The sequence below is a fragment of the Setaria viridis genome, chromosome 1, assembly GCF_005286985.2.
Source record: "Setaria viridis chromosome 1, Setaria_viridis_v4.0, whole genome shotgun sequence".
NCBI lineage: Eukaryota > Viridiplantae > Streptophyta > Magnoliopsida > Poales > Poaceae > Setaria > Setaria viridis.
Window position 1 is genome coordinate 5,540,791 of NC_048263.2, and position 26,489 is coordinate 5,567,279.

At 48.3% G+C, this 26,489-nt stretch overlaps 5 protein-coding genes across 6 annotated transcripts; 3 read left to right on the top strand and 2 right to left on the bottom strand.

Moving 5' to 3' along the window:
* Window positions 1–253: 253 nt before the first annotated feature.
* Window positions 254–6,097, bottom strand: LOC117864361 (uncharacterized). Its single transcript, XM_034748441.2, has 5 exons — window positions 5,572–6,097; window positions 3,949–4,029; window positions 3,391–3,453; window positions 3,241–3,300; window positions 254–806 (listed from the first exon to the last, which is right to left on the bottom strand). Exons 1-5 carry the CDS (start codon window positions 5,920–5,922, stop codon window positions 639–641), a joined length of 723 nt encoding a protein of 240 aa, XP_034604332.1. The 5' UTR covers window positions 5,923–6,097; the 3' UTR covers window positions 254–638.
* A 6,407-nt stretch (window positions 6,098–12,504) lies between these two features.
* LOC117841523 (probable receptor-like protein kinase At1g80640) lies at window positions 12,505–16,323 on the top strand. Of its 2 annotated transcripts, none has more exons than XM_034721915.2 (10): window positions 12,505–13,187; window positions 13,823–13,990; window positions 14,099–14,343; window positions 14,479–14,614; window positions 14,741–14,804; window positions 14,895–14,991; window positions 15,112–15,214; window positions 15,343–15,461; window positions 15,654–15,743; window positions 15,828–16,323. In XM_034721915.2, exons 1-10 carry the CDS (start codon window positions 12,962–12,964, stop codon window positions 15,996–15,998), a joined length of 1,419 nt encoding a protein of 472 aa, XP_034577806.1. In that variant the 5' UTR covers window positions 12,505–12,961; the 3' UTR covers window positions 15,999–16,323. The 2 variants fall into 2 exon arrangements, with proteins under 2 accessions (XP_034577806.1, XP_034577807.1); XM_034721916.2 differs by having other exon boundaries at window positions 12,508–13,187; window positions 14,482–14,614.
* Window positions 16,324–18,546: 2,223 nt separating this feature from the next.
* LOC117855190 (proteasome subunit beta type-3) lies at window positions 18,547–21,801 on the top strand. Its single transcript, XM_034737523.2, has 7 exons — window positions 18,547–18,707; window positions 18,837–19,018; window positions 19,140–19,247; window positions 19,647–19,736; window positions 20,617–20,701; window positions 21,181–21,275; window positions 21,481–21,801. Exons 1-7 carry the CDS (start codon window positions 18,702–18,704, stop codon window positions 21,527–21,529), a joined length of 615 nt encoding a protein of 204 aa, XP_034593414.1. The 5' UTR covers window positions 18,547–18,701; the 3' UTR covers window positions 21,530–21,801.
* A 137-nt stretch (window positions 21,802–21,938) lies between these two features.
* Window positions 21,939–23,337, top strand: LOC117853146 (uncharacterized). The gene has a single exon (XM_072291623.1). The coding sequence runs from the start codon at window positions 22,577–22,579 to the stop codon at window positions 23,162–23,164; it is 588 nt and encodes a 195-aa protein (XP_072147724.1). The 5' UTR covers window positions 21,939–22,576; the 3' UTR covers window positions 23,165–23,337.
* Window positions 23,338–23,783: 446 nt separating this feature from the next.
* LOC140221520 (uncharacterized) lies at window positions 23,784–26,158 on the bottom strand. The gene is made up of 3 exons (XM_072291275.1): window positions 25,813–26,158; window positions 25,422–25,738; window positions 23,784–25,100 (listed from the first exon to the last, which is right to left on the bottom strand). Exons 1-3 carry the CDS (start codon window positions 26,156–26,158, stop codon window positions 24,348–24,350), a joined length of 1,416 nt encoding a protein of 471 aa, XP_072147376.1. The 3' UTR covers window positions 23,784–24,347.
* Between the last annotated feature and the right edge of the window lie 331 nt (window positions 26,159–26,489).

The following is a 26,489-nucleotide window of genomic DNA, read 5'->3' on the forward strand; positions in this document are numbered from 1 at the left end:
ACTATATATTTTCATTATTTGTCGATCACATGCAAAATATTTACACCTTACCAGGATCCGAACTGCAATCCCAGCTTTTCATGTTGAAATCACACCAGGCCAAACATTTCGCCCCTAGTCTCCCAAGATCAAGCCCAACCTTACATTCTTCTGCCCATCAATCTTTGCCTTATCGGCCAGAGTAGCCAACTAGTTTAGCCTTACAGAACTCGCTTGCCCAACCAAAGAAAATTCCAAATCAACAAAGCAGACAGAAATAAGTATACCATTTTTCTCACAAATGTCAGATCTTCACATGTAACATTTTACTTAATTGAATGAAATAACATGGATAAATTCATCTAAATCCACTAATGTGGAGATCAATTTGAGCTGAAACTATCTTCAGCTCTACCATATGCAGATGCACTAGGCAAAACAATGTCAGGTAAGTTAAGATTAGACTTCCCTTTAGCTACAGATGCGACTTATCACTTACAACTATAGTGGTAGTGAACTCTGTGATCTAGTAACAACTTATCCAATATGTGTGATATGTCATTCTCAAATGATGACGTGGTGGCCTGCCATCTAGACTGCTACCATGCTTCCTCTATGTACACTTGTTATTCAGTTAAGGTTGCAGCAATCTGGAGTGATCAATGAACTGTTGATACATTGGCATTGTCCTGTGGGGGAAGGTTGAGATCTGGTAGCACGAAGATGTCTCGTGTGGACTGCATAACTGAGTGTCGATCAATCTGTTCCTTTCCTTTCGGGTCCTTCGATATGATTTCATTCTGCAAGTCTGATTGCCCTAACCTTGTCTGCATAATGACAACAACATTATGTTAGGTATCTATTATTCCCAACCACACAGAATCAGAGAACTGTAAGGAAATACAATGTAAACATATGGCGACATTTTGAAAAGGAAATAGTCTATTTTATATGCAATAATGTAGGAACAAAAAAAAACAGTTCAAAGGCAAGGAGATTGCAGCCAGGAATCAAATTTTGGCTGATAATTCATGAAAAGCATTGACCCTGCTCTGATGTTCATGAAAAGGATTGCTCAGAAGCATTTTCATTTTGATGTTCACATCTATTTTATCTTTACATACCTACATGTTGAGCTGGCAAAAGGTGAAGCCAGATATGACCTACCTATTAGGCTATCGATTACAACCCTGAAGGCTGAAGCTGCAATGGCTTGTATAATTGGAAACGGCATGGTGACCCCACCACCCAGCAGAGAACCACAGCTGAGTAAAAGTAAATGCCCCATGGACTTCTGACATGTACTGAATAGGAATTAATGGGCATCAAACACACCTTCGACAGATCCAGAACTATCTCATGGAAGAAAAGATACGAGAGAAGGCAAAGGGACACCACTGAAAACAAGTTGCTGATTGGTTGCAACAACTTTTCAACTGAACCAAATAGGATAGGCAAGCAGGCTATTTTATTTTGGGTACCGAAGTTTCTTCTTACTATCATTGCATCTATACACAACATTAAAGACGAAGGACACAAGGTTACCATTCTTGAAGTTGTGAGTTGTGAAGATAATATTATCATGAATGTTTGTTTTGAAGAGATGAAATAACCACAGAAGTATCAAGGAAGCCATACCAAAATCTCAAACTGGAACCCTACGGAAAGGACCGTTTAACAAGCAGATTACATCCATTTTAAGAATGTATTTAAGTGTTTATTCAATCCTTGCCGAGCTTTGCATTTTTCCTGTATGCATACACACAATGCTTCAAGCAGACGCAGACACACTGACACAGACACACTGACTCAGCAATTGTGGGAATCCTGTGAAGTGGTTTTCAGGTAGCTTCCGGGTGTAAAATATGAAAAAACAAATCTTGGCCCATTTATAAATAAGGATACACATGCCATCACTCATCAATTAGGATACGCATGGGTAGCTGTAGCCCAAATAAAGCTAGTAGCCAGGATTGGAATCAGGTAAATGCAAGCAGCAAAACAAAGCAACATCAAACAAACCAGGGATGGGAATGACAAAACCTAGGTACCCATGCAGTTAATAAAAATACCACACAATACTAAACTGACAATTTAGTTGAGCCCCCATTTCCATCAGGAGAAATGTGCTCTTCATAACCTTATTGTGGCCATAACACTATGGCTTATCTGATTATCTTAAAAAAATAGTAATTATATGGTTACTTTACCAGCAGAAGACTAATGACACAGAATTTGTCAATGGCCAACAAATTGTTGACTACCGAGAAACTGAGAGTATCATGGGCGTGTTACTCTGACTCTGGATGTGAGACCATTTGTACCTGCCCTGGTCCCACAGATCAATCAGTCCATTTATTGTTCTGAAATGTCAGTCAAGCTCCACATTTAAGGAATACAGGTTATTCAGAAGTTGACACCTTGCCACGATGTCCTAATCCTTGACTTAACAGCTACATACTATGCCGTTGAGTGTCAATTCACCGAACAAGAGACATATTGGGTTTTTCAAGGTGCAACTTTGCATGAAGAAAATTGACAACACAACTGGACACATCACAATAACCACACTGCTAATGTGGGCCATTGATAGTTATCCATATATCATGATTTCCAAATGTCATAAAACACAAGGAAATATAAGTGTTGGATGAGCTATAATTTAGGCCATCCTTTGCTAAGAACGTCCAGAATCAGATAGTAGTCTATACATTTGTTGCAAAGACCTCTTGGTCTCTTGGTACAAGATGTAGGGTCGGGAATCTCTCTATTTTTTCCTTTTTTTTCAAACACGCTAATGAGTGGTTGCAGCCTTGTAGGTAGGCTGCAGCACTCTATCTAGTTACAGGTGGACTTGAGTTACTAGCAATCACTTTCATCTACTGCTAAGATCCAAAGAATTACTTTTTTTCTTCAAAAACATGAGAAAGCTACGTCTAGCATAGCCCATCATCTACCCTACTCATCAGCCAAATGAGGGGGAGAAAAGGATGGTGGCCGCAACCTTGTATACCGTTTAGCACCTTACCCATGGATAGCTTATAAAGCAACTAAAAATTATCGCAGGAGTATGTGGACCACTACCTTTGGCGGCTTAAACAACTCTTATATTAGCAATATAAAATCTTTAACTTATTCTTTAAGCCAAAACAAGACAGCCTTTTGATAAGCCATTCCACCAACAGATACCATATGGTGGCCCCACATACCAATCTGGGATACAAACGAACAAGAGAAACAGATTAGTAAAGATGATGTTACCTCAAGCTTGTCGTTTTCTTTTGACAGCACCCTGCAAGCTCTCTGCAAAGCTCGCATCTCCTGCACACATAGACAAACAAGAACGTACTGCAGTCAGTAAAACCACCATTAAAATGCTCTGAAAGTACTTAGTGAAGAACGACTTATCACCTCGCGGAGGCTCTCATTCTCCACCGAGAGCGACCGCACCATTTGCTGGATCTCCGGCAGCTTCTGCATGATACAAACAATAAACCAGATTAAGCCACAAGGACAAGAACCACGAAGGACATGCTCGGTATGTCTGAATTTTGGGCTTTTAGGTTACAGGACCATCTTGATGATGAGGTTGATCTTTTCGGCCAGTACGCCTTTTGTGGCTTTGTCCTTACGATTCCACTTTGTGTTCACCCTCCCCTCCCACCCTTTCAAACCCCAGACAGATATATAGCAGATGCTGCTTTATTCTAAAACAAGTGCAGGTGTAGTTCAACAACCACTAAACCAGCCCTTTTCCCTCTGAATGGGTGGCACTCCGACCTGGTCAAGGCTTTCTTTTGCTAAAGACCAGTAAAGCGCGTTTGCAAACCTTATACTACTTTTCCGCTGCAAAACAACCCTTCGAGAACAATTTTTGAGTCCCCTCGCGCCAACCCGTCAGCCACGCAAAATCATACGCAGATGGACGTGTTTGAGTGCATCACTCGAGAGAAGTAGCCAGAAGCTTACCAATTTCTTCCGAGGTCGCTGACCGCTGGCCCGTGTAGGCAGGGTCGGGAAGGTCAGCTGCGGCCGTCCAATGGAGCCCACCTGCAGTGAGAGGAAGGAAGCAATCCATAAGTCCATAACCAATCAATCATCACACAAATCCAACGCAACACAACACACACTCGATGCTGGCATGAACAAGGCAGGCCACCCGGAGGGCGGCAGCTCCTACAACAGCTGGCGAACAAGATCACGGATTCAGAATCGCACAGGGTATCGCAGAAAACAATGCAGAACGAGCAAATCACAGGGCAGTGGCACCAAAAGAAAACAAAAGGCACGACACAAGCATTGCTTAGGGAATGGCTCCCAATCCACGCTCTCCGGCCTCCTCCCCTCCTAACTCCCAGCTAGAATGAATATCTCCCATCCACCCACCAATCCGGGAACCACATGATGAGATGAGACACACACCCGTCCATTATTGTCCTTTCTTCCTCCTCCAGCCGCAAAAGTAAACCCCAAAAATCCCCTCCATGGATGAGCACATTTTTAGTTAGGCAAGACCGCATGAAACACATCGGCCAAACTGCCATCCGACGCAACGCCATAACGGAAACCGCACGCCTCCCCACCATTCCAGCATTGCAAGTGGGCCCCGCGCGCAAGGGCCTCCTCCTTCAAAAAGAAAAGGGGCCCACCCCCAGCGGATCATCCGACAGGTGGGGTCCCTGTCCAGCCTCCCGAAACAACCCATCGGCTCCCCCGCCGCCGTACGCCTCGCCGCGGCCGTAGCCACACACGGCGGCTCCGGCCGCCGGGCGCCCACGTGTCCCGCTCGGCCCCGGCGCCGTCCCCACCAACCCCGTCGCGCCGCGTTTTAACTCCCGCATTTGACTCTGTCTCCACTCTCCACCGGGGTAGAGGGACCCACCGGCCTCCACGCTCCCACCACACGAGCAATTGCACCGGGGGATAAAGGCCGGCCGAAAATGACCGCACTGCCCTCGGGAAAGAAGCGCCTGCTCGGGGCACCTCGGCCAGCAAGCCGTAAGCTATGGAAGGCCCAGCTCCGGCCGCACCCACCGGCTTCCGCGACTTTCCGGAATTACCCTTCCCCGAGTAGTAGTCAACCACCGGCGAATAAAGGAACACACGCACACCATGAAAGACGCTAGAAAACTCGGACTCATTTTCTGCGTCAGTTTTGCAAATCCAACGTACGAAAAAATCGTCAAATTTCGGATAAACAGAGAAATGCGAATGCGGATCTGCGAAGCGAGACGTGGGCTGCCAGAGCTTGACGTCCGCAGCAAGCAAACCAAAAATTCAAAGAAATGGGGAAACGAGACGAGTGGATGGAAGTTGGAAGAGTGGATTTGAGGGGAAAGTGAACGGGAGAAGGCTGTGTTGGAGTGACGAAGGGAAGGGATTTTTGCTGACCAATAGGGGTAGTTCCGTCACGCTAACCAAAAAAGGGAAAAGGGCAAACGAAAACTGGGAAAGAAAACAGGGGATGGGAGAGAGAGGGAGGGTACTGGTGGTGGGGGCAGGGAGAAGAACCCAAAGCAGCACGGCGGCGTCGGCGGTGACACAGAGACGGCAGCGAGAAAGAAAAAGAGACGAACGCACGGAGCCACGAACCTTGGTCGCCGGCGCGCGCCGGTGGGTCAGCGAGCAGGAGCCGCCGCCGTCCTCCCCGCCGCTGGTGGACGCGGCGGAGCCGGAGCCGGAGCCGCCGCTGTAGTCGAGCGGCGAGGCCGGGCTGCCGCGGCCCCACCTCCCCTTCGCCGTCCCCGCGGAGCCCGCCGACGGCGACCGGCGGCGCGAGCGCTTCCCCCGCGCCACCGCCGGCCAGATCATCTCCCCCTCCCGCCGTGCCGGCGCCTGCTCCGCCTTGCACCACGGCGGCGTCCACCCCGCCAGGTCCGCCCCGCGCAGCGAGCAGATGATGTCGGCGGCGGCCATCTCGTCCACGTCAGCGGCGGTGGCCATGGCGCGCTCCCTTCACCGCAGCTCAGCTCGTGGACTGAGGAAGCGACCCGACCGGAGACGGAGAGGGCAGGAAGGAGGTGGAGATGTGGGTGGGGAGGGAGGGAGGCGAGTGGAAAGGAAGGAATGGGATGTGGGGGGCGTGGAGGTGGAGGTGGAGGCGAGCCAGAGCCGCGGCGTGGTGCCCCCGGGCGTATTTAAATGGCGGAATAAAACCGCGGATTAAACAATGCCTGACCCACACCCACACGACACACACACACCTCCACCTACGAGAGCTACGCCTCAGCTCGCTGGCCCCGGGCACCCTTCCACCTCCCATACACTGACCTGCGGGACCGGCGCACTCTCCTGGCCCGCATGTCAGCGACGGCGCGGTTCCCCGTGCCGCTCGCGGTCACCTGCCGCGACCCGACCAGGCGGAGGAGCCTTTCCGCGCCGTCCCGCAGCGTGGCCGCGCGGAAATGACCGTGGCACCCTCCGGCGGGGCCCCGTGTCAGCGGCTCCAGAGCGAGGCGAGGCTTCGGACGCAAGGAACGATACGAATTGGAGGGGCAGCGAGGTGGTCAGCGGCCTGGGGGGCCCCGCGTGCGAGGGGGGAGGAGGAAGCAGGACGCGCCTGCTCTGAGCGGCGGGCCCCGCGGTGGTGGCGGTGGCTTGGCTGCAAAGAATGGGGGACGAGTGGGCGACGAGGAGTGAGGAGTCGCTGGGCCTTGACTCTTGTGTGCGCCACTGTTGAGAAGAAGCTCGGCGACTGTAGCTGCTGCGCCGTTACTGCGTGCATTCCCACGCCGCGCGAGCAGGCTGCAACAGGGGCCTGCGGTTTGGCAGCTTCGGCCGGGGCGCGACGGTTCGGTGAAAGTTTTCGTCAGAGATCCAGAGGTCCCTGCTGCAGCGGCTGGCTGGTTACTTCGGGTGGTTCGGATATGAAGTTTAGGGCCTGTTTGGAGGTGAGGTCATAAAGTTTATGACATGTCACATCGGATATTTAGATACGTATTAAATATAATTTAATTATAAAACTAATTACACAGATGGAGTCTAATTTGTGAGACGAATCTATTAAGCCTAATTAGTCCATGATTTGACAATGTGGTGCTACAGTAACCATTTGCTAATGATGGATTAAGTAGGCTTAATAGATTCGTCTCGCGAATTAGTATAGGGGTTCTGCAGTTAGTTTTATAATTAGCTCATGTTTAATTCTCCTAATTAGCGTCCGAACATCCGATGTGACCCCTCCTAAAATTTAGTACTTGTATCCAAACACCCCCTAATCCGCGTCACATCGAATATTGGATGCTAATTAGAAGGACTAAACATTAGCTAATTACAAAATTAATTGCAGAATTCCTAGGCTAAATCGCGAGATGAATCTATTAAACCTAATTAATTCATCGTTAGCGAATGTTTACTGTAGCACCATATTGTCAAATCATGAACTAATTATGCTTAATAGATTCGTCTCGCGATTTAGCCTAGAGGTTGTGAAATTGATTTTGTAATTAGCATATGTTTAATACTCCTAATTAGTGTCAAAATATTCGATGTAACACGGGTTAAAGTTTAGTCCGAAGATCCAAACACCCCTGATTATGTCGTTTTTACCCACCGTATCTGGTTCTACAAATGCCTTTCTTTACGACGTTCTGATACGGTAGCTGCCTCTTGGGTGATCGATCCTGTGGCAAGATGATCGGTAGTACCAGTAGTAGTATTTGATCAGCACCAGTAGTACAGTATGATCGTAGCTACAGTACGTGTTACTGTGTCAGGAGAAGAAAGTGCAGGTAACAAGCGGTTCGTGGGTACCACAATCAACGTCCAAATGAGGAAGTTGTCAGTCAGTGATGCGATGGAACGGAACGGAACGGAACTTGTGGGGTGGATTTGTGACCCGTCCCTAATCGGGAGTTTAGACCATAACTCTGCACTTTTCTTTCTTCTCGTGAAAAGAGTCGAGGGTGGAGAACAGGCGGACAGCATCTGTGGCAAACATATAGGGCCAAGAAGCAATCCTCAAGGAGTAGGAAAAGGGGCGGTGGCTAGATGCGATGCCCAAGCTTCGCAAACCAACACGGCACAACCCTTGGAAATAAAGTCGCCGTCCATCCGAGCTCGCTCAATTCGGACCAACTCGATCTCGGGCAGGGCTAGTTAGTATTTTTTTTGAAAGGGAAGGGCTAGTTAGTATTGGACGCGGAAAAGAGCACTGATTCGGTGATTCCATGTCGGAGATTTAGTCAGGAGTAGTGTATTGCCACAATCAGTCATGTTCGCTTCAGCTTATCAGCCGGCTTATCAGTCATCGAACAGTGTTTTTCTCTCACAACAAATTAGTCGTTTCAGCTTTTCAATCAGCTTATAAATCTAGCCGAACAGGCCCATTAACCCATGCCAGTAGAAGCCAACAAATATAAACAATCCGAGAGCGCCCGTTCTACGGAATTCACGATATTTCCCCGACCCCGTTGCACTTGTCTGACCTGTCGGATGGAGTAATTCCTACGGTCTGCTGCAGGAAGTATGGGCGCGGACGCACAAATTTTCGTCGAGCAGAGGCAGAGCCGTGAAGCCGAGCTGCGGGGGAAGGACGGACGCGACTTGCGAGTCGTGCGGGGGCGTCAGACGGCCGGCCGGAAACGAGTGGCCGGTCACATGCCCCCTGGCGGTGGCAGTCGCTCGGTGCTGACTGCTCATTGGCCAGCTGCCGAGGGGCGCAAAGGTATCAATCACATCACATCCACGGCAGACACGACGAGTCCGAGATGATGAGATATCTGCTTCCTCGGCGCGCTGTAACCTAGGGTTGTTTAGTTGTCAAAATTACTGTGCCGGTACTGTAGCACACTGTAACGTTTCGTTTGTATTTGTGAATTATTGTCCAAATATTGACTAATTAGGCTCAAAAGATTCGTCTCGCAAAATACAATAAAACTGTGCAATTAGTTTTTAATTTTATCTACATTTAGTACTCCATGCATGTACCGCAAGTTTGATGTGATGGGGAATCTTCTTTTTGCATAGTGCCAAAGTTGGGAGTTAGGGGTGAAGGAAACAAGGGCTTATTCGGGGGCGTTTGATATCAATGTCAAGAATTAAATATAAGTTAATTATATGACAAATTGCAGAACTCTAAGCTAATTCGCCGAGATGAATCTATTAAACTTAATTAGTCCATCACATTAGCAAATCATGTACTAATTAGGTTTAATAGATTCGTCTCGCGAATTAGACTCTATATGTGTAATTAGTTTTGTAATTAGTCTATATTTAATATTTCTAATTAGTGCTACTTTAGCGCGGGTTGTATCAAACATCCGGAACCCAAACAAATTTCCAGCTCCAGGGCACACGATTACACGCTTGGCCCGTTGATTTCCGATGGTGACATGCCAAAGCCTGGTGGGTCCTTTCTTGAGGTTGCGGTGGACGAGGAAGGAGGAAGAGCGGGGGGGCAGAGGACTTTAGTTTAGCTACGGGCTCGAAGAGCAATGGCCCATCAATTTGCTACAGATGGTACCGGCCCGTTCGGCCTAACAGTGGAGGCCTCCTCTAGTGGGCTAATGGGCCTTTTATAACGCTACAATGATACTCGTGCATCTATTCCACTGGGTGAGTGAGGCCGAAAGTCGTTTGCCCAATCTTTCCACGAGTTATCGGCCCATTTGAGGCCTGGGGGAACTCTGGTTGCTGCATTAAGCGTATGTTTGGTTTTGGGAGTGGGATGGGTTAGGTCCATCCACTTTTCTAAGTTAGGTTCAACCTATCTCGTATTTGGTTGGTAGGGATAGGTCCATTTCAGTTTTTTGTTTGATTAGAGTTGAGAGGGTTGGGATGGATGCTATTTTAACACCATTAACACCAGTTCTTAATGGGTCCCACCTGTCATGTGTGGGGCATATTTTTTTTCATGCATCTTATCTTCTTCCCTAAGCTCCCGTGCATGCCGACGCTCCCTCTAGCTCCTTTCTACGCCGTCGACCGGCTCCTCCCCGCCGCTCCTCCCTACGGCGACGACCTCCGCGACCCCAGCGCTGGTGCCTTGCTCCTCCCCACCGCCTCGCCTCAGCCCAGCGCCAGTGGCCTCCACGGCCCTTACTCCGCATCATCCCGTTGGCCCCAGCACCAGTCGGTAGCCTCCGCACCCCTCTCGCCGACCCTCGGTCCAGCGCCAGCCGGCGGCCTCTGTGGCCAGCTGCACCGCCGCCTACCCTTGGCACTTGCACCTGCGCTTCCCACGGACGGATGCGAGACGGACGAGATTGAAGTGGGTCGAGTGCGTCCGCTTATTTTAGGCAGATGCATTCGACCTGCATCTAGAAGGAATATTCTCTTCTAGGTTCGATCCAACCCAGATACCTTTTCAACCAAACACGGGTCGAAGTGAGGTGAACCCGTTCCGATTCAACACACGGTAACAAACCCTCCCTTCTTCCCTACCTCCCCTTCCGACACGCCAAGCAATGGACGCGCGCTACGCTCTCCGCCAGCGACGAACCGGGATATATGCGCGAACGGAGCCGTGCTCGCGCGTGCTCCGTGGCGTGACGCTCCCGCGGTGGGCACGTCGGTGCGGATAGATCCCCGGTCACGTTGGTGTGCACGCCGCATGCCGTGCGCGGCGCTGCTTAATTCAGCAGAGTTCAGAGTTTCGAACGCCCGTGTCGAAGTCCAACCAAAGCCACCAGCATCTCAAGTCTCCAACCTTACCCGTGTGCGTGCGTATCGCGCATCCCATTCGGCCATTCCATTCCTGGCAGCTGGATCGCAGCCAGTGTTGACATTGCCACGGCACATTGCCGTTGTTGCTATCCGCTGCCCAACGATCCCCAGGTAGCAACGCCAATCACCCAATCAGAGCAGGCACGCGCCTGGGCCCTGCCGTGGACCAATGGTCCAAGCTCCAGAAACTAGTGGGCAGGGGCCGTGGTCACCAGCACCACCACGGCGAGGGGAGGCATGTGCGACGCATGCAACGGGGCTCCAAAGTCGCCAGACAGCAGCGCGCCAGGCCGTTGTCCGTGCCCAGGAATCCGTGAGGCTGTCCGCACCAGGTCTCGCCAAAACGGTGCACATCGAGGCCGGGGCCGGGGGCAGCAGCCTACGTCGTCTTCGAGCGTGCATGATCCCAACCTTGTATTGACACGTACCGTTCCTCTCGTTTCACGTATGAAGCCCGTCCAGTTCAATTCCTCTTTTGATGTACGTAGGTTACCTCGGCTTTTTCTCACTGTTCTGTCCTTATCCGAGCCTTGTTAATAGGAGCACGGCGGTGTCCTTGATGTGTACTACCCTCTTACACTTTTATGGTCTGTGCTTTTTCACAAGAAAGGGTCCAGCGCTCCCTCAACTCTCAAGCAAAAACACCGTGGCGGATGGAGCAGGCGCACGTCATCATGCCTTCATGCACTCACCTGTTTTCGCAAAAAAATACTCCCTCTGTTCCAAATTATAAGTTATTCTAATTTTCTTCGAGAGTCAAAGAATTTCAAGTTTGACCAAATTTATATCATAAAATACTAACATTCGTGATATCAAATAACTACTCTTCATTAAATATATTTCATAGTATACCTATTCGGTGCTATAAATTTTTAGCATCCTCTTCATAATTTTAATCAAACATAAAATGGTTTGACTCTTCAAAAAATTAAAATAACTTATTATTTGGAAACAGAGGGAGTAATCGGTACTTAGGCGTGCGTGTACCGAAGCCAACTGGATCAGAGCGGTGCCTCCAGCCCTCCACTGCGTGGCCGCGTTACTTGGGAAGGACGGACGAGAAAGAGATGGAGCAGGGCCGATTGAATTCAGTCACTGTTGGGTTGCCGGCGTTGCAGGGGAAAAGCACCGACGGTCCCGATCCTCCCTCCCCTGTACGACGCCACCTTCTCGAGAGCCGGCCGGCACTCATGCTGCGCCCCCGCTTGATGAGAAACATTGCTTTCGGCCAACAGCAACGGTGCCGTTCAGTAGAACTGTGCTGTTCATGAGTTCATCCGTCAATTTTTTTTTAAAAAAAGCTCATCCGTCCGTCTAAGTTAATTAACCCCTCGGAGCTCTAATCAATAAGTAGCCTGTTGTTTCGTTTTCTTTCGTTTGTTTAGCTGACTTCTCAGTTGCACCCGTTCACGAACGCGCGCACCTCGCCGTGCTTGCGCACCATCGTTCGCTGCTTTCTTATCACGCGTTGCAAAGTTACGCGTCTCCTAGCACACATCTGAATCACGATTTGGGAAAACGTAATCAGACTTGCAGTTAACCACTTCTTGCTGCCTGGAACCTAAACCATATCTGACCGGAGGTAGTAGTAATATCTAACACTTAACAGCACAGAAAGAAGTCTTAAGTACAGGGCAAACGGTGCACTAACACGCTCAAACTCGCCGGTACCGCGTCGTACTACCCCCAGCCTGTGGCGGAACGGAAGAACAGGCCACCCCCCCAGGCCCAGCTGCAGGCGGCGGTGCCTTTTTTTGCAACTGCCACATGACAGCTCCTCTGCTCGGCTCGACTCACCAGGCCACCAACCCTACAAGAGCTGAGGCACTACCGCACCGCCCGTCTCTCTCCTACCCCCTTGCCGTCCGTGCTCCACGGGGACTTGACTTTACCCCCCCTCCTCTCCCTGGCCGCCATCGCTATCCCTCCGTGCTGCTCCGTCTCGCTCTCACTCGCTCACCCAGGGGATCACGAAACGGGTTGCACTGGCCGAGACGAAACCGAGCGACATCAAATCAGCTGGCGGCTCAAGATACGTACCAGAGGTGGGAGGAGACGAGTTGAGTTGAGTGCACACAAGAGTCAGGGGCCGCAAGCCCGCAGAGACCATAGAGAGGGAGCGCAGCCGTGGCGCTGTATCTGCATTTCTTTTTCTTCGGATTCCCTGGCTCGCATGGTATCCGGTCAGAAAGGCACAGACTTTAGTGAGCCCCCTCCTCCTCTACCCCTGCTGTTGTAACGCCCTTGTCTGCGCTGCTCTGTTCTCCCAGCGGAGGGAGCGAGAGACGCGGGCGGGGAGCGAGGGGGGAGAGGAGTAATGAGGTCAATGCCGCTGCTCTGCTGCTCCTCAGCCTTCGTCGTCGTCTTGCTGCTCCTGCTGTGTCGCCCGCTGGGGGCCAATGGGAGGGCCGCGCCGCCCGGGGCTTCTCCCCCGTCTCCCGGGGCGCCTGCGGGCCAGCCCGTGCAGCAGGCTGCCCCCGCCGTCAACGGCAGCGCCGCCGCCGCCGCCGGGCTCCCTGCGGCCGCGGCGCCTCCTCCCTTGGGTAGGATGGATCAAAGCTTGCTGCTCTTTTATGGGGTTTCGGTGTGTTCTTGTTGCAGTGCTGTTCCTGGGTTCTTGATCCTCGCTTCACGGTGTGTCGTTTGCAAAATTTCGTTTTCTGGCTACGAACTTGCCCTTCTTCAAAAAAAAAAAAAAAAACCAGTGCTTATTTGGTGGGCAAGCCGTGTTCTTCCTTTTGGAGTGGTGGGGTAAATGTTCATTGGGATCCTACTTTTTTCCAAGTTTGAGCTTTGGAATGTTTGCTTCCGGATTTTCCCACTCAGGAAATTGTGGGGGAATTTAATGTGCACTCGATTGGCTTGTTAAACTTTATGCCAATTGCAATGGGGAAAATTTTTATTTTAGAAGGAAACAGTTGGATGCTGCCAATATTACTGCATTAAATTCAGATGCAAAAAGGATGTTCTTTGTTTTGGAGTTTAAGGAGCTGTGTCATCTTGGGAACTGCAATTTTACCCATTGCAGTTTCGTTTGGAAGATTTCGATTTCATCTCTTTGCAACACCCGAATGGACCTTGTAATGTTCATATTTAACTTTTACTCCTATATAAACATCCACAGTGCTTGAGCGTCTAACACCACACTTTTCGTTTTGCTTTTGCATTGCTGTTGCAGTGGTCATTGTGGTGGAGGGGCACCACCACCTCCGCAGGGAGCTCATCGCGGCCATTGTCCTCTCCTCCGTCGCCGGGGTCATGATCGTCCTTGCCGCACTTTATGCGTTCGTGCTGTGGTGGCGATCACGGAGAGGCCTGGTGGACTCCAAGGACACCCAGAGCATAGGTCTCGGCCTGACTGGTTCTTGCTTCTCTTGTTGACTTGCCTTGTTGCCCCCATGAGGCCATGTGAGATACTCACCTAGCTTCTGACCTACTCATTTGCATTGCCCAGATACCGCGAGGATCGCATTTGTGCCAATGTTGAACAGCTTCAACTCATACAAGACTAGCAAGAAGAGTACTGCTGCGATGATGGATTACACATCTTTGGAGGCGGCAACAGGAAAATTCAGTGAGAGCAGTGTGCTTGGAGTTGGTGGGTTTGGGTGTGTGTACAGAGCCAATTTTGATGGAGGGTTTGCTGCTGCGGTGAAGAGATTGGGTGGTGGAGCACAGAATTGCGAGAAGGAATTCGAGGTGATGATTGCCTACTCCAATCTTTATCTTTATCGAAAATTGTCCATTTAAATAGTTGTGCTCGGATTGTCGTTATTAATTGATGAGCAGCGCTCTTGAAAAAATATTAATATTTTTTGTTATTGTTTGAATTAGCAGAATGAACTAGATTTGCTTGGGAGGATTCGGCATCCGAACATAGTGTCCCTTGTGGGCTTCTGTATTCATGAGGAGAACCGTTTCATTGTTTATGAGCTGATGGAGAATGGGTCATTGGACTCACAACTTCATGGTATCTTTTTCTTTAAGGACTTTTTAAACTGTATTTTCTTGTTCGCTTTTGTTTATTGTCGTCCTGTAATCTTTAATAAATTAGAGATTAGAGAAGCTTCGATGTAATCCCTGTGGTTTTGTATAGGTCCGTCACATGGTTCAGCTCTAAGCTGGCACATTCGGATGAAGATTGCTCTTGACACGGCAAGGTTTCCTTCTCGCACCTTATCTTAGTATGATTAACTATGTTGTTTGCTAATGACTGTTTTATAATATGCATCTGTATCTGAACCAACCAGGGGATTAGAGTACCTGCATGAACACTGCAACCCACCAATTATCCATAGGGATCTGAAATCATCTAACATACTTTTAGATCCAGACTTCAATGCTAAGGTATGCCTTATTATTTTACTTCTAGTCAATTCAATATTGCTATTGACCACTGACCACAACTTATATTTGACAAAAATAAGAAATAAAGGGTCAGTTCATTAATACTTTCTTGTTGTGCAGATTTCGGATTTCGGCCTTGCAGTGACTAGTGGGAATCACAGCAAAGGGAATATAAAGCTTTCTGGAACTATGGGATATGTAGCCCCTGAGTACTTATTAGATGGTATGCTCTTTTCGTCCTCCTCCATTCCTTTGCGTCTCACTTGCAATCCTATTTGTGGACTACTCTTTAATCACAAGTTCACAACTATGGTGTTCTACTCTAATCATGTGCAACTGCATCGAATTCAGGGAAGTTGACTGAGAAGAGCGATGTATATGCGTTTGGAGTAGTACTTCTAGAACTTCTGCTAGGAAGGAAGCCTGTTGAGAAGACGGCACAATCTCAGTGCCAATCAATTGTTACATGGGTACGCAATGTTATGACATTTGGAGTCTTCTTGAGTTACTAGAATCTAGTATCCAATCAAACAGTAGAAGATTTCTTCCCCCTCAACATGCAAAAATAGTTTTGTTCATCACTGTCCAAATTGAGGTTTCCTATTGTATTTGACATACACATTGACTTCTGATATATTGGCATACTTGGATCTGAAATGCAGGCCATGCCTCAGCTAACTGATAGATCCAAACTCCCTAACATAATTGACCCCATGATCAAGAACACAATGGATCTGAAGCACTTGTACCAAGTAAGCATTTTCGAGATCATAACGTATTGTATCTTTCATGTGTATTTAGCTTTTTAACTGATCAGACGGGTACATTCTGTCTAGGTTGCTGCAGTGGCTGTGCTCTGTGTGCAACCAGAGCCAAGTTACAGGCCCCTGATCACTGATGTACTCCACTCTCTGGTACCCCTGGTGCCCATGGAGCTTGGAGGAACTCTGAGGATCAACCCAGAGTCGCCCTATGCTACTCAAAGGCATTCTCCTTTGTTAAGATAAAAGAAACATGGACATGACTGGAATTGGTGATGCAGTAGGGCTCATCCAAGTGGTTCAGGACTCCAGATAACTTATGATGTTGAGCAGGGGTTATGGTTCCTTGCTTGCATCGCCTTCCATGATGTTTGTCTGAGTGCCAATCTGAGGTGCTAAATTGGCAGATTTTTTTGGGTTTGTGGAGCAGGTTCACGTATTGCCCTGGCTGTATAAAGAAGTAAAAAGAAGTCGTCATTTTTTTTTTGAATTTGGTAACTGCTGTATAGATTAAAGATTTTCCATACTGTAACTCAGTACTACCTGAAGAAAAAAAATGTCTGCCCCAGAATCGAGATCATGTCATTGTCATGTATAGCATCTATTACCGCCTCATAAGCTTCCGTAATACTTTGAGCTTAAGAGCAAGGCTGATCAAGCATTTCATCAATACTGAAATCCATCAGTTGCTTGACTCTGAAATTATGCTTGTACCATCAAATTACTTGCAAGACATACCTTCTGCACTACTTGCAAGCTGATAGCTACAAATCACTTTCAGCGGTACTATCTACTGTGCCTGTGTTTTTGAATGTAATCTGTCAGGTACTTCCCCCCAAATTTCAGCGGGTGACTTGACATGTTCAGAATGATGGAATGCAATTATGAGACTATCACTATGAATTAGGCTTACCATGAAAAGCAGTGGGAACAAGAACAGGTGAGCATGTGCGTATTAGGTAGGAAACTAAGAGACCATTTCATATGGTTGGGTGATCATAGGCTCCAAGAAAAGGGCCATGCATGCAGCAGCAAGTGCAGCGCAATGACAAAGGCGACAATGTGCAGGGCAACGACAAAAGGCGACATGCTTTGCATTTGTCTCCTTGTCGGCGTAGAGATAGCCAAAAATGCTCAGCTCATGAGGTTGTTGGGGATCATACATCCCATACCGGCTTTAGCAGGTATGTAGGTTAATGCAACACTAATGCTGTGTTTTTCTTGCACTAATGATGCGTCATCAGGCAGTTGGAGATGATGTTCATACTAGCTTTGGAAATTAGTGTCTAGGTTAACCACTACTGATGTCTCTTGTACTGAAGGTACTTAATGCATCGCACTGGTACTGTCCGTGGTGTTGACCGTTGAACGGCAGCACGGTCACATCTCCCAGCCCAACCAAGTCTCTCTTGGATACTGGGATGCCACATTGTCGCTTTGTCAGTGTCACTCCACCTGAAAGGCAACCGAGAGTGTTTCATGCATGCAAGGGTCCAGCAAGATCCTGCTTTTCGTTAACATGAGTTGTCTAGTCTTGCTTTTCTGTCTTTTTTCCACTTAACCTCCATGCTTAAAATGTGTTTAGAATACTAGAGTGTACATGTTGCCCGAAGCTAAAAGCTTGGATTCCGTGGAAGCATGTGCATGTGGTTGTCTTTATTCACCTTTCTCTTGGTAATGTACTCTTTGGTTTTAAAAAGACATAGGATGAACAATGATCACCGGGGGTACCCCACTAGTACATTGCTTTTTCTTCTTCTCCATCTTTTGGTGTGACAACAAACAGGTGCCAAAAGCAAAGGGAGCTTAGTTTACGGATTACGGTTAGGGTTATATGGTATAAGTTTAACCATTTTCTTCACGCAGCTTGTTTGGTTAATTTTTCTCTATCTTCATGAGTCTTTGCTAGCTTATCTCTTGCTAAGAGAGATGTCTTGAAAAGATCTTAACCAAAGTGAGGTCGGGCGTGTTTGGAGCTACGAGCTGTTCTCAGGTTGCCCCGAATCCAAGCGTTTGCTTGCACGGCGTGTTCGGTTTTGTGCGTTGTGGACCGTGACGGCGCACCACAATCTTTCACTCGGCTCTGACAAGGATCGCACCGTCACGTGCATCTGCCAGTTTTACTTGCAGAGATCACGCGCGTGCGCTGACAGTGGCACCGTGCATTTCTGGGCGGCAGTTAAAATTGTTTACCTGCCCGGCTGCTCAAGCACATGAAGTGATGAAGAGGAACGCGATCGTGTCGCTTCGATCTGATCTGATCTAGCAGTACTTGCTGCATGTTCAGGATTGCAGGCCTCGGCTTACCACTGCACGGTACAAGTTTTGTGAGCTTCTTCACCCATCAGTACCTGGAAGGTGAGCTAACGTGCACTAATAGTAGGCAATAGCAGCACGATCTCACGACGTACGATTTCACATGATTATCAGATTTGGTACTACCACGTTGGGTAATCTGTTGCAATCAAGTACTTTTGTCCTTGGTGTGCTTTGACTTGTCCTTGTACTGTCACGACCCATGATTACTTGGATCAGGAAGGAGGTGGATTTCTTCTTTGGTTTTTTTTTTTTGCAGAGTGGATTGCACAGTACATAGTTCTTCGCTGATGGGCTCCGCACCCATTTGGCCCATTAAGGAACTAAGGATATATGATGAGCCCGCCCTTTTTCAAAGAGGCCTTGGGCTGTTAGCTCTTGATGGACTGCTCGGCCCGTGATTGTATCCATCCCCACTTCTAGCCTGACTAGTGGGACCGCATCCGTATCTTCGTATACTACTGCTTTCCCCGTAAGCCGTAACGAAGTCTGTACAGGGGCAGCCCACAAAGGCCCACTCCGCACTCTTTCTTCAAGTTTTTTTTTTCCGCCGGCGTAAATCAACCGAACTCGCCGCCTCCTCCCTTCTCGCCGTCGTCGCCACCGCCGCCGCTGACCACATCGCCGCCAGCCATGTCGGTGAGTGACCCTCCGGAGCCCTAGTCTCCAACCTTCCGCCTCCTGCGCCCGTGCTCCGAAACCCTAGCTTTCTACCCTGTGGCCACGTCTGATTGGGCGTTTTTTTTCGCTCGGTTGCTTGCTCCCCAGATCTTCGAGTACAACGGGAGCGCCGTGGTGGCCATGGTGGGGAAGAACTGCTTCGCGATCGCCAGCGACCGCCGCCTCGGCGTCCAGCTGCAGACGATCGCCACCGACTTCCAGCGGGTGTTCAAGGTCCACGACAAGCTCTACATCGGCCTCTCGGGGCTCGCCACCGACGCCCAGACGCTGTGGGTCTCTCGGATTCTCGATGTGGTTTGGTTTGGGTGCCTCCTTTCGGGGCGGGGCAGTGGGGCGTACTTGGTTTAGGGTTTGGGTTTGATGCGTGTGGTTGTGTCGTGCTGTGCGCAGGTATCAGAGGCTGGTGTTCAGGCACAAGCTGTACCAGCTGAGGGAGGAGAGGGACATGAAGCCCGAGACCTTTGCGAGCCTTGTTTCGGCCCTCCTCTATGAGAAAAGGTGAGAACCGGCAATTTGTTGATAGATTCAATTGTAGGCATAGTAGAATCATTATTCCATTGGAGTGATCTAGGGAAAATTGGGTTTACTGAATGATGGGTGAACTGAAGTGTGAACTACGAAGTAATTTTAATGTCTCCACATAAGGAAATTGAGAACATTGGTGCTTTACATAATGTTTCTCTCTGGTCTGTAGGCTGGTATAAAGCTTTGTTTCTCAGTTATGCTGAAGCAATCGTGCAATTGTTGAGTCTGGCTGTCATCTCTGACCCACAAACCTATCTTTGACTGGCACGAATGTTTCAGATATTTTTGTAGATTCATCTGCTGTTTTGTCACTTGAGAGGTCCTATGGTGCTAAACTTTGGAGACCTCTGATGGATGTACTTTGATACGCAGGTTTGGGCCATACTTCTGTCAACCAGTTATTGCTGGCCTAGGAGAGAACGATGAGCCATTTATATGTACCATGGACTGCATTGGTGCCAAGTATGTATCAACTATTCTTCTATTTTCTTTGTGGACTCTTTACACACTGTTGTTATTTTCTTGTATTTAGTTTCCTATTCCTTTTTAGTAGGACCTAGGTGATTATTGATTTTGCCTTAAGAAGAAAATAAACACCTGATTCAACCAACTGAAATAGTGAGATAGGCTCAGTTTCTCCAAATTTCTGATTGATGAACGACTGCACAATATTTTTTAGTTCCTCCTGCCAACTGAGATAGGCTCAGATTCTCCAAATTTCTGATTGGTCTGAACTATGGTACTTTATGTTTTAGTTAACATGTTCACCCCCCACACCTCCCATCAACTAAGATAGGCTCAATTTCTCCAAATTTCCAATTGATCTGAACTACTGTACACTATGTTTTAGTTAACATATACACCCCACAGCCCACATCTCCTGCCAGCCAAGTTAAGCTCAGTTCCTTGAAATTTCTGGTTAATCTGAGTTGTACACTATATTTTTGTTAACATACTGACAGTATCACATCTATTTCTTTTGTGCGTACCACTATGTTTTTGTTAACATACTGCCAGTATCATATCTATTTCCAGAACAAAAATGGGATTTAAAGAGGCTGCAAACACATATTTATTGTCCTATTGTTACTTATGTGATTTTCTGCTTTGCCAGGAACCCCCGTAACACATACACCAAAAAACCAAACACATATTACTATTATAGAATGGATCCATGTTCCGTTCCTAACTGTACCCTTCGCAATTGCATCTCTTCATGTTAGGCCTATTTATAACAGGATAATATTTATGGCTGCCTGTTTTTTTCATGTAGATCCTATCCTGGTTTCCCATCTTGACATTATTGTTTGTACTATCTTATCAAAGTATTTTCTTTGTGCAGGGAACTTGCAAAAGATTTTGTGGTATCTGGTACTTCTTCAGAGTCACTTTATGGTGCTTGTGAGTCCATGTATAAGCCAAACATGGTTAGTGTCTTTATGTGAGAAACTTTGTGCATCAAAATCTTTAAATGCAAATTCTGTCTACTTTTAGTTATTCTTTTGATTTCTAAATGAATTCAATTGTCTATTAAACGATCTTTTTTGATAGCTCATCTTTTACCTAGCCTCATTGTTAATCTAGTTTGTGGATTCAACTGCTGCTATGAAGATGTTTGCACACTTCATTAATTAGATTGGTTCAAACTTGTATCTGACCCTGAGATACCAATTATCATCATTATACCTGCACCAATGGTCAATGGAGTCGTTGCTTTGTCTTCACACTGGAATGTGTGCCATCACATGTGCCCATCCCATAAAGATTTGCTTTCTGCTCTAGTAATACTTAGATAGTTAGATTGATCTTCCTGCCCTAGGCTGTTTGTGTTTCTTCGGTTGTACTGCATGGACCTACCTTATCACTGTGGCTTGACAGTACTATCACATTTTTATTTGGTATAAAGGAACCGGAAGAACTATTTGAGACAGTCTCACAAGCATTGATGGCTTCTGTTGATCGTGATTGCCTCGCTGGCTGGGGAGGTTATGTTGTCATTGTGTAAGTTCCCTGCATCTTTCAAACGCCTTAGCTACTAATACATACATGTATGTCCGACCAACTTTTCCACTGATCAGCATGACTTGCGTAACTGTTGGGTGGTATCAAATCCTTTACCGTTAAGATGATAATGTTTTACTGAATATGCTTACTCGGTTACTCGCCATTCATTTTCTATTTTGAAACTTGGTTCTCCTTGTTGCAGCACACCCACTGAAGTGCAGGAGAGAGTGGTGAAGGGAAGGATGGACTGAGTCCTCTGCCGTGCAGCCGCGTAGGAGATTGTTTCGTCAGTCGCCTTGCCAGGCCTACAGAATTCGGAAAACCCGCGCTCGATGTTTCCTTCTCAAAGACCATAGCATGGAAGATCCAGCAGTTGCTTGTTCATCTCTCTATGCTTCAGACATCTGCTTCTGTTTTCAAACACGCAGTTTAGAGTCGCATGAGCTTGTGCCACTTCCGTTATTAACATGCTTGGTTGGCGCACGCGTTGTGTCTTGGAATGGCAGTTTCACCTGTTTCTTTTTCTGGCCTGTTCACATCCACACGCACACGCACACGCACGACACTCGGATGTATACACCGACCTCTTCAACTGCTGATGTGGATCTCAAGCTGCTCAACAATCAATTGACTCCATGTCCTAATCCGTAGCACCCATGGCTTGCCTCATCCATGGACGTCGGCATGGAAATGGTAAAGAAATCTCCCCACACGAACGGCAATCTTTGTTGCATCAGCCGGCATTCATGCCCGCCGGAGGCAAAGCGTGCCGAGAAACAAGTAACCATGCCTGGATGACGTGTAGTACGTCGCTGTCGCCTTAGAGCAACTCCAAGAGTATCTAAAAAATTCTTCCCCAAAACTATGTATTGGGGGTTCTCCCAAAAAAAATTTCCCCCAAAAACATATCAGTCCACAGCAGATCGCTAATAAATAGCCCCTAATATTTCAAACACAGACCACGTCATCGTACTGGGCCCATCAGAAGGGACGCGTGGGCGTGCGGGAATCAGAATTGGGGGGGGAACGCCAACGCTAAAATAGACGTGGTGGCAGGTTGTTTTTTAGCGTCGCTAAAAAATTGGGGAAGGTTTAGGTGGATTGTTGGAGTTCATTTTTTTTCTCTTTTTTCCTAAAAAAAGGTATTGGGGGTAAGATTAGCAGCCTCTTGGAGTTGCTCCAAAACCACGCTCGTCGTATTATTGCTTTTATATATCATCACTTGTCACAAATACAAATACAAGACGGCCAAGACCTTATCGTGGTGGCATCCAAACTCCAAAGCCTTGCTGCACCTTATGGAGGCAGAGGTTGACAAGGAGAGAGGAGGGACCTGGCCAAACGGCGCCGGCGGTAATGGTCACCGTGGTCACGGCAGCGGGGCGGCTGGCGCCGCACCGGTTGAGCTCAACCTCCTTGCGGGGATGGTCGGCGTGAACGCGGTGCGCGCCGCCGGGCTGCCCGTGGTCGTCGTCGTGCCGGACGTGGCGCGGTCTGCGGCGGCGGCCGAGCCTGAGCCGGCGCAGCTGTTCGCGTGCCACTACTGCCGGCGGCAGTTCTATAGCTCGCAGGCGCTCGGCGGGCACCAGAACGCGCACAAGCGCGAGCGCACGCTGGCCAGGCACCGCGCCGACGCGGAGCCGCCTCTCGTGCTCGCTCACCATGCGCGCGCGCATGGCGGGGCGCCGCCGTTCGCCGTCCACGGCGCCTTCGTGCCGCCGCCGGCAATCTCAGCGCCGGCGTTGGAGTGGATGCGCGCGCCGAGCGGCCGGCCTCTACCGGTGGCGGTGGCCGGCGGCGAGCGGTGGTTGACTGGCGGGTACGTTGACAGCCCAGGGGCTGGACAGGAAGAGATGCCTAAGCTTGATTTGACATTGAAGTTGTGAGCCTGCCTGCCCTGATGCTGCTGGTACATACGTATAGAAATTTTCTTGCTAGTCTGCCAGATTTCTTCTTCTCTTCACCGTCTGCCTTGTAGATAACTTGGAATATGAAACGCTGTGATCGTTGTAAAGTGCTCTGATTAGTGCCTCATCATCACGTTTGTTTTAGATTTGAATTTTTTTTGGTCTGCCAATTTGGTATATATCCTAGTACAGTGTATGTACGTGCTCCCAAGTACCAACTGCTTGCGATTAAGGGCCTGTTTGGGACTGCTCCGCTCCAAAAAAAATAGCTCCACTCCACCAACTCCACCTTTTGTCAGATCCACTCCACCAACTCCAGAAAAATAGGGAGCTGGGTACCTGTTTGGCTACCGGATCCAAATTCAGCTCCAAAAATTATAGGAACAAGTGGGAATAGTCGTTTTTGCCCAAAGGTTTTGCTCTGTGCTACAGTTCCGCGCTACAGTACCATGCTACAGTGCCGCGCTACAGTACCCAAAAGGTCATGCACTGCTCATGTTTCTTTTTCACATGGAAAAAAAATTTCGTACTAGATAACATATCCATTACTTGTTCCAATAAAAATTAAAATTTGTTTCATGTGACATCAAATGAAATTACAAAATTAACCACATCAATATTAACTAGTTCCAAGCAAGAGAAAGAGCGGTGGCCAACTCATCACGAAATACATCCATAGTAGGAGCATTGGCATTCGAAGTAGACCCGTCCGACGCCAAGGGAGAAACTGCATATTTGTTATACCTTTCCGGGATAGTAGGTATGTAATTAGGATCACGATCACACCGATCAAAGTCAATGTCTTCACCTCCATGTTCACGGATATAATTATGAAGGACCATAGTAGCCACAACAATCATCTTTTGCTTGTACATAGGGTACGGTGGCATCTTGTAGAGAATTTGCCACTTCATTTTTAATAATCCAAATGATCTCTCAATAACATTGCGAATAGATGAGTGAACACGATTGAACCTTTCCGCGGGAGTCTTTGGTTCCATACCCCTATGCCATTCGGGTAAATGATACCTTTCACCCTTGTACGGAGCTAGATACCCAGGGCGATTAGGATAACCCGCATCAACAACATAGTATTTGCCTGCAAAATGAGAAGATAATATAAGTTATTATTTGTTCAGCACTAGGACAAGTAAAACAAAAATCATATGAAGACGATGTTACCTTGTGGAGGATGTGGGAAGAATTCTTCGTCCACTCTAATTGCATTGTACAGCACACTTGTGTCATGCATAGCTCCGGGTTGACCCGTGGATACATAAGTGAAACGCATGTCGAAATCACAAACAGCTAGAACATTTTGTGTTGCCATTCCGGTTTTCCCAATATATCTTACCATCTCCTCAGGTGACAGAGCGACACGAATATGAGTACCATCAAGAGCACCTATGCAATCTTTAAAGTGTGGATATGCACGTCTGTCATCTCTTATCCTTTTATGGACAGTAGGGAAGTTTGGATTTTTTGGTCTAATAAAATCCTTTGCCATAGCAATCAAACATAATAAGACCTCATCAAATTTCCTACTTATAGTTTCACCGGAGTGGTTGAATCTATTTTGAGCTCTCCTATTTGACTCATTTCCACCCAAAGTGTATAATAAGATGGCCAACATCTCAAGCGTGTTCATATGCATCGAAGGTTTTAGCCCATACCTTCCCACCAATAAATCATGAAGATCCATAAGTATTTTCTCATTCATACGAAGTTGTCTATGGCATTCTCCTGCATTCCTTATTGTCTCCATCAACCATCCCATGCCACTAAGGTTTGATATTCTTGGTGGGTTTTTATCTAGATATAGATCGACATAAATTTGAGCTACTTGAGCACCACCAAGAACTAAACTCCAAAACTGCGCACTCTCCTCACTACTATCACTCTCACTCTCGGACACCTGCAATTTGGCATGAAACAAAATAACATGAATACACCATTGTTCAAGTGACATTAATACAAAAGGTTCAATGATGACAAAGTTCAAGTGACATTAATAAATAAAAATAAAAATGGTGTCCACATAATTGAAAAAAACAAATGGTGATCTTCAGTTCCCGTATTTGACGTTGAACTTCCTCGTAAGCCAACCGAATCTAATGTCCTTAGTTGGAAGTGTCATGAACATGTCCCTTTGATCTTTCTTCACAAACAACTCAGTAGCAATAAAATGCTCATCGGTACCATACCCCGCTCCACAATCCAAAACAAGATCCATTACTTGTTCAACAGTAACTTCGCCAACCTTTCTTGATGTGAAAGCCTTGGCTTGTTCAGCTATCTCACTCAATTTTTCTTGAATCACAAGTGCTGTTCCTGTTTTTGCTTTCTTTCCTTTCTCTATGACAACCCTCGATCTTCTTTTTGCATTGCCAATGGATGGAGATACCTCCTCAATGTCATTCACAGCAACACCTCCATTATCCTCAATGTCATCCCCACCACCATCAAGGTTCTCACCAACATCAAGGTCTACTTCAATAGGAGTGTCATCATTTTGGGGTATGATAGGGTTCGAGCTCATAGGGTTCCAATGATCTGTTTCATCATTAATGATGTCACCAAACATAACGGTCAAATCATCCACATTTTGCAGAGATTTTATCCTGAACCCGCCGCATCCTGGGATATCCTGTCAGCCTCATCCAAGTCAGCCTCATCGTCGGCCAGGGGCTGCTTCCTGCCAGTGTGGGCACGGGCGCCACGCCCGCCCACCGCCAAACTACGGCCGGCCGCGCCCAAGGCACGATCGAACCCGGCCTGGCCGACAGGCACGAACTCATCCAAGTCAGCCTCATCATCGGCCATCATCGTCCTATTGCCGGCATAGGCACGGGCGCCACCGACCAAGCCACGGCCGCCCACCACCAAGCCACGGCCGGCGACGCCCAAGGCACGACCGAACCCGGCCTGGCCGACAGGCACGAACTCATCCAAGTCAGCCTCATCATCGGCCATCATCGTCCTATTGCCGGCATAGGCACGGCCGCCCACCGCCAAGCCACGGCCGGCGGCGCCCAGGCCACGGCCGATTTTTTCCAGGACGCCGGCGCCCAGGCCACGGCCGGCGGCGCCCAGGCCGGCGGCACCCAGGCCACGGCCGGCCGCGCCAAGGCCACGGCCGGCCGCGCCAAGGCCACGGCCGGCGCCCAGGCCACGGCCGGCGCCGCCCAGCCCGGAGCCGCGCAGGCCGGAGGCGTCCAGGCCGGCGCCCAGGCGGGCGGCGCCCAGGCCGCCGGCGCCCAGCCCGGCCGCGCCCAGGCCGGCCGCATCCAGGCGGCCGGCGCCC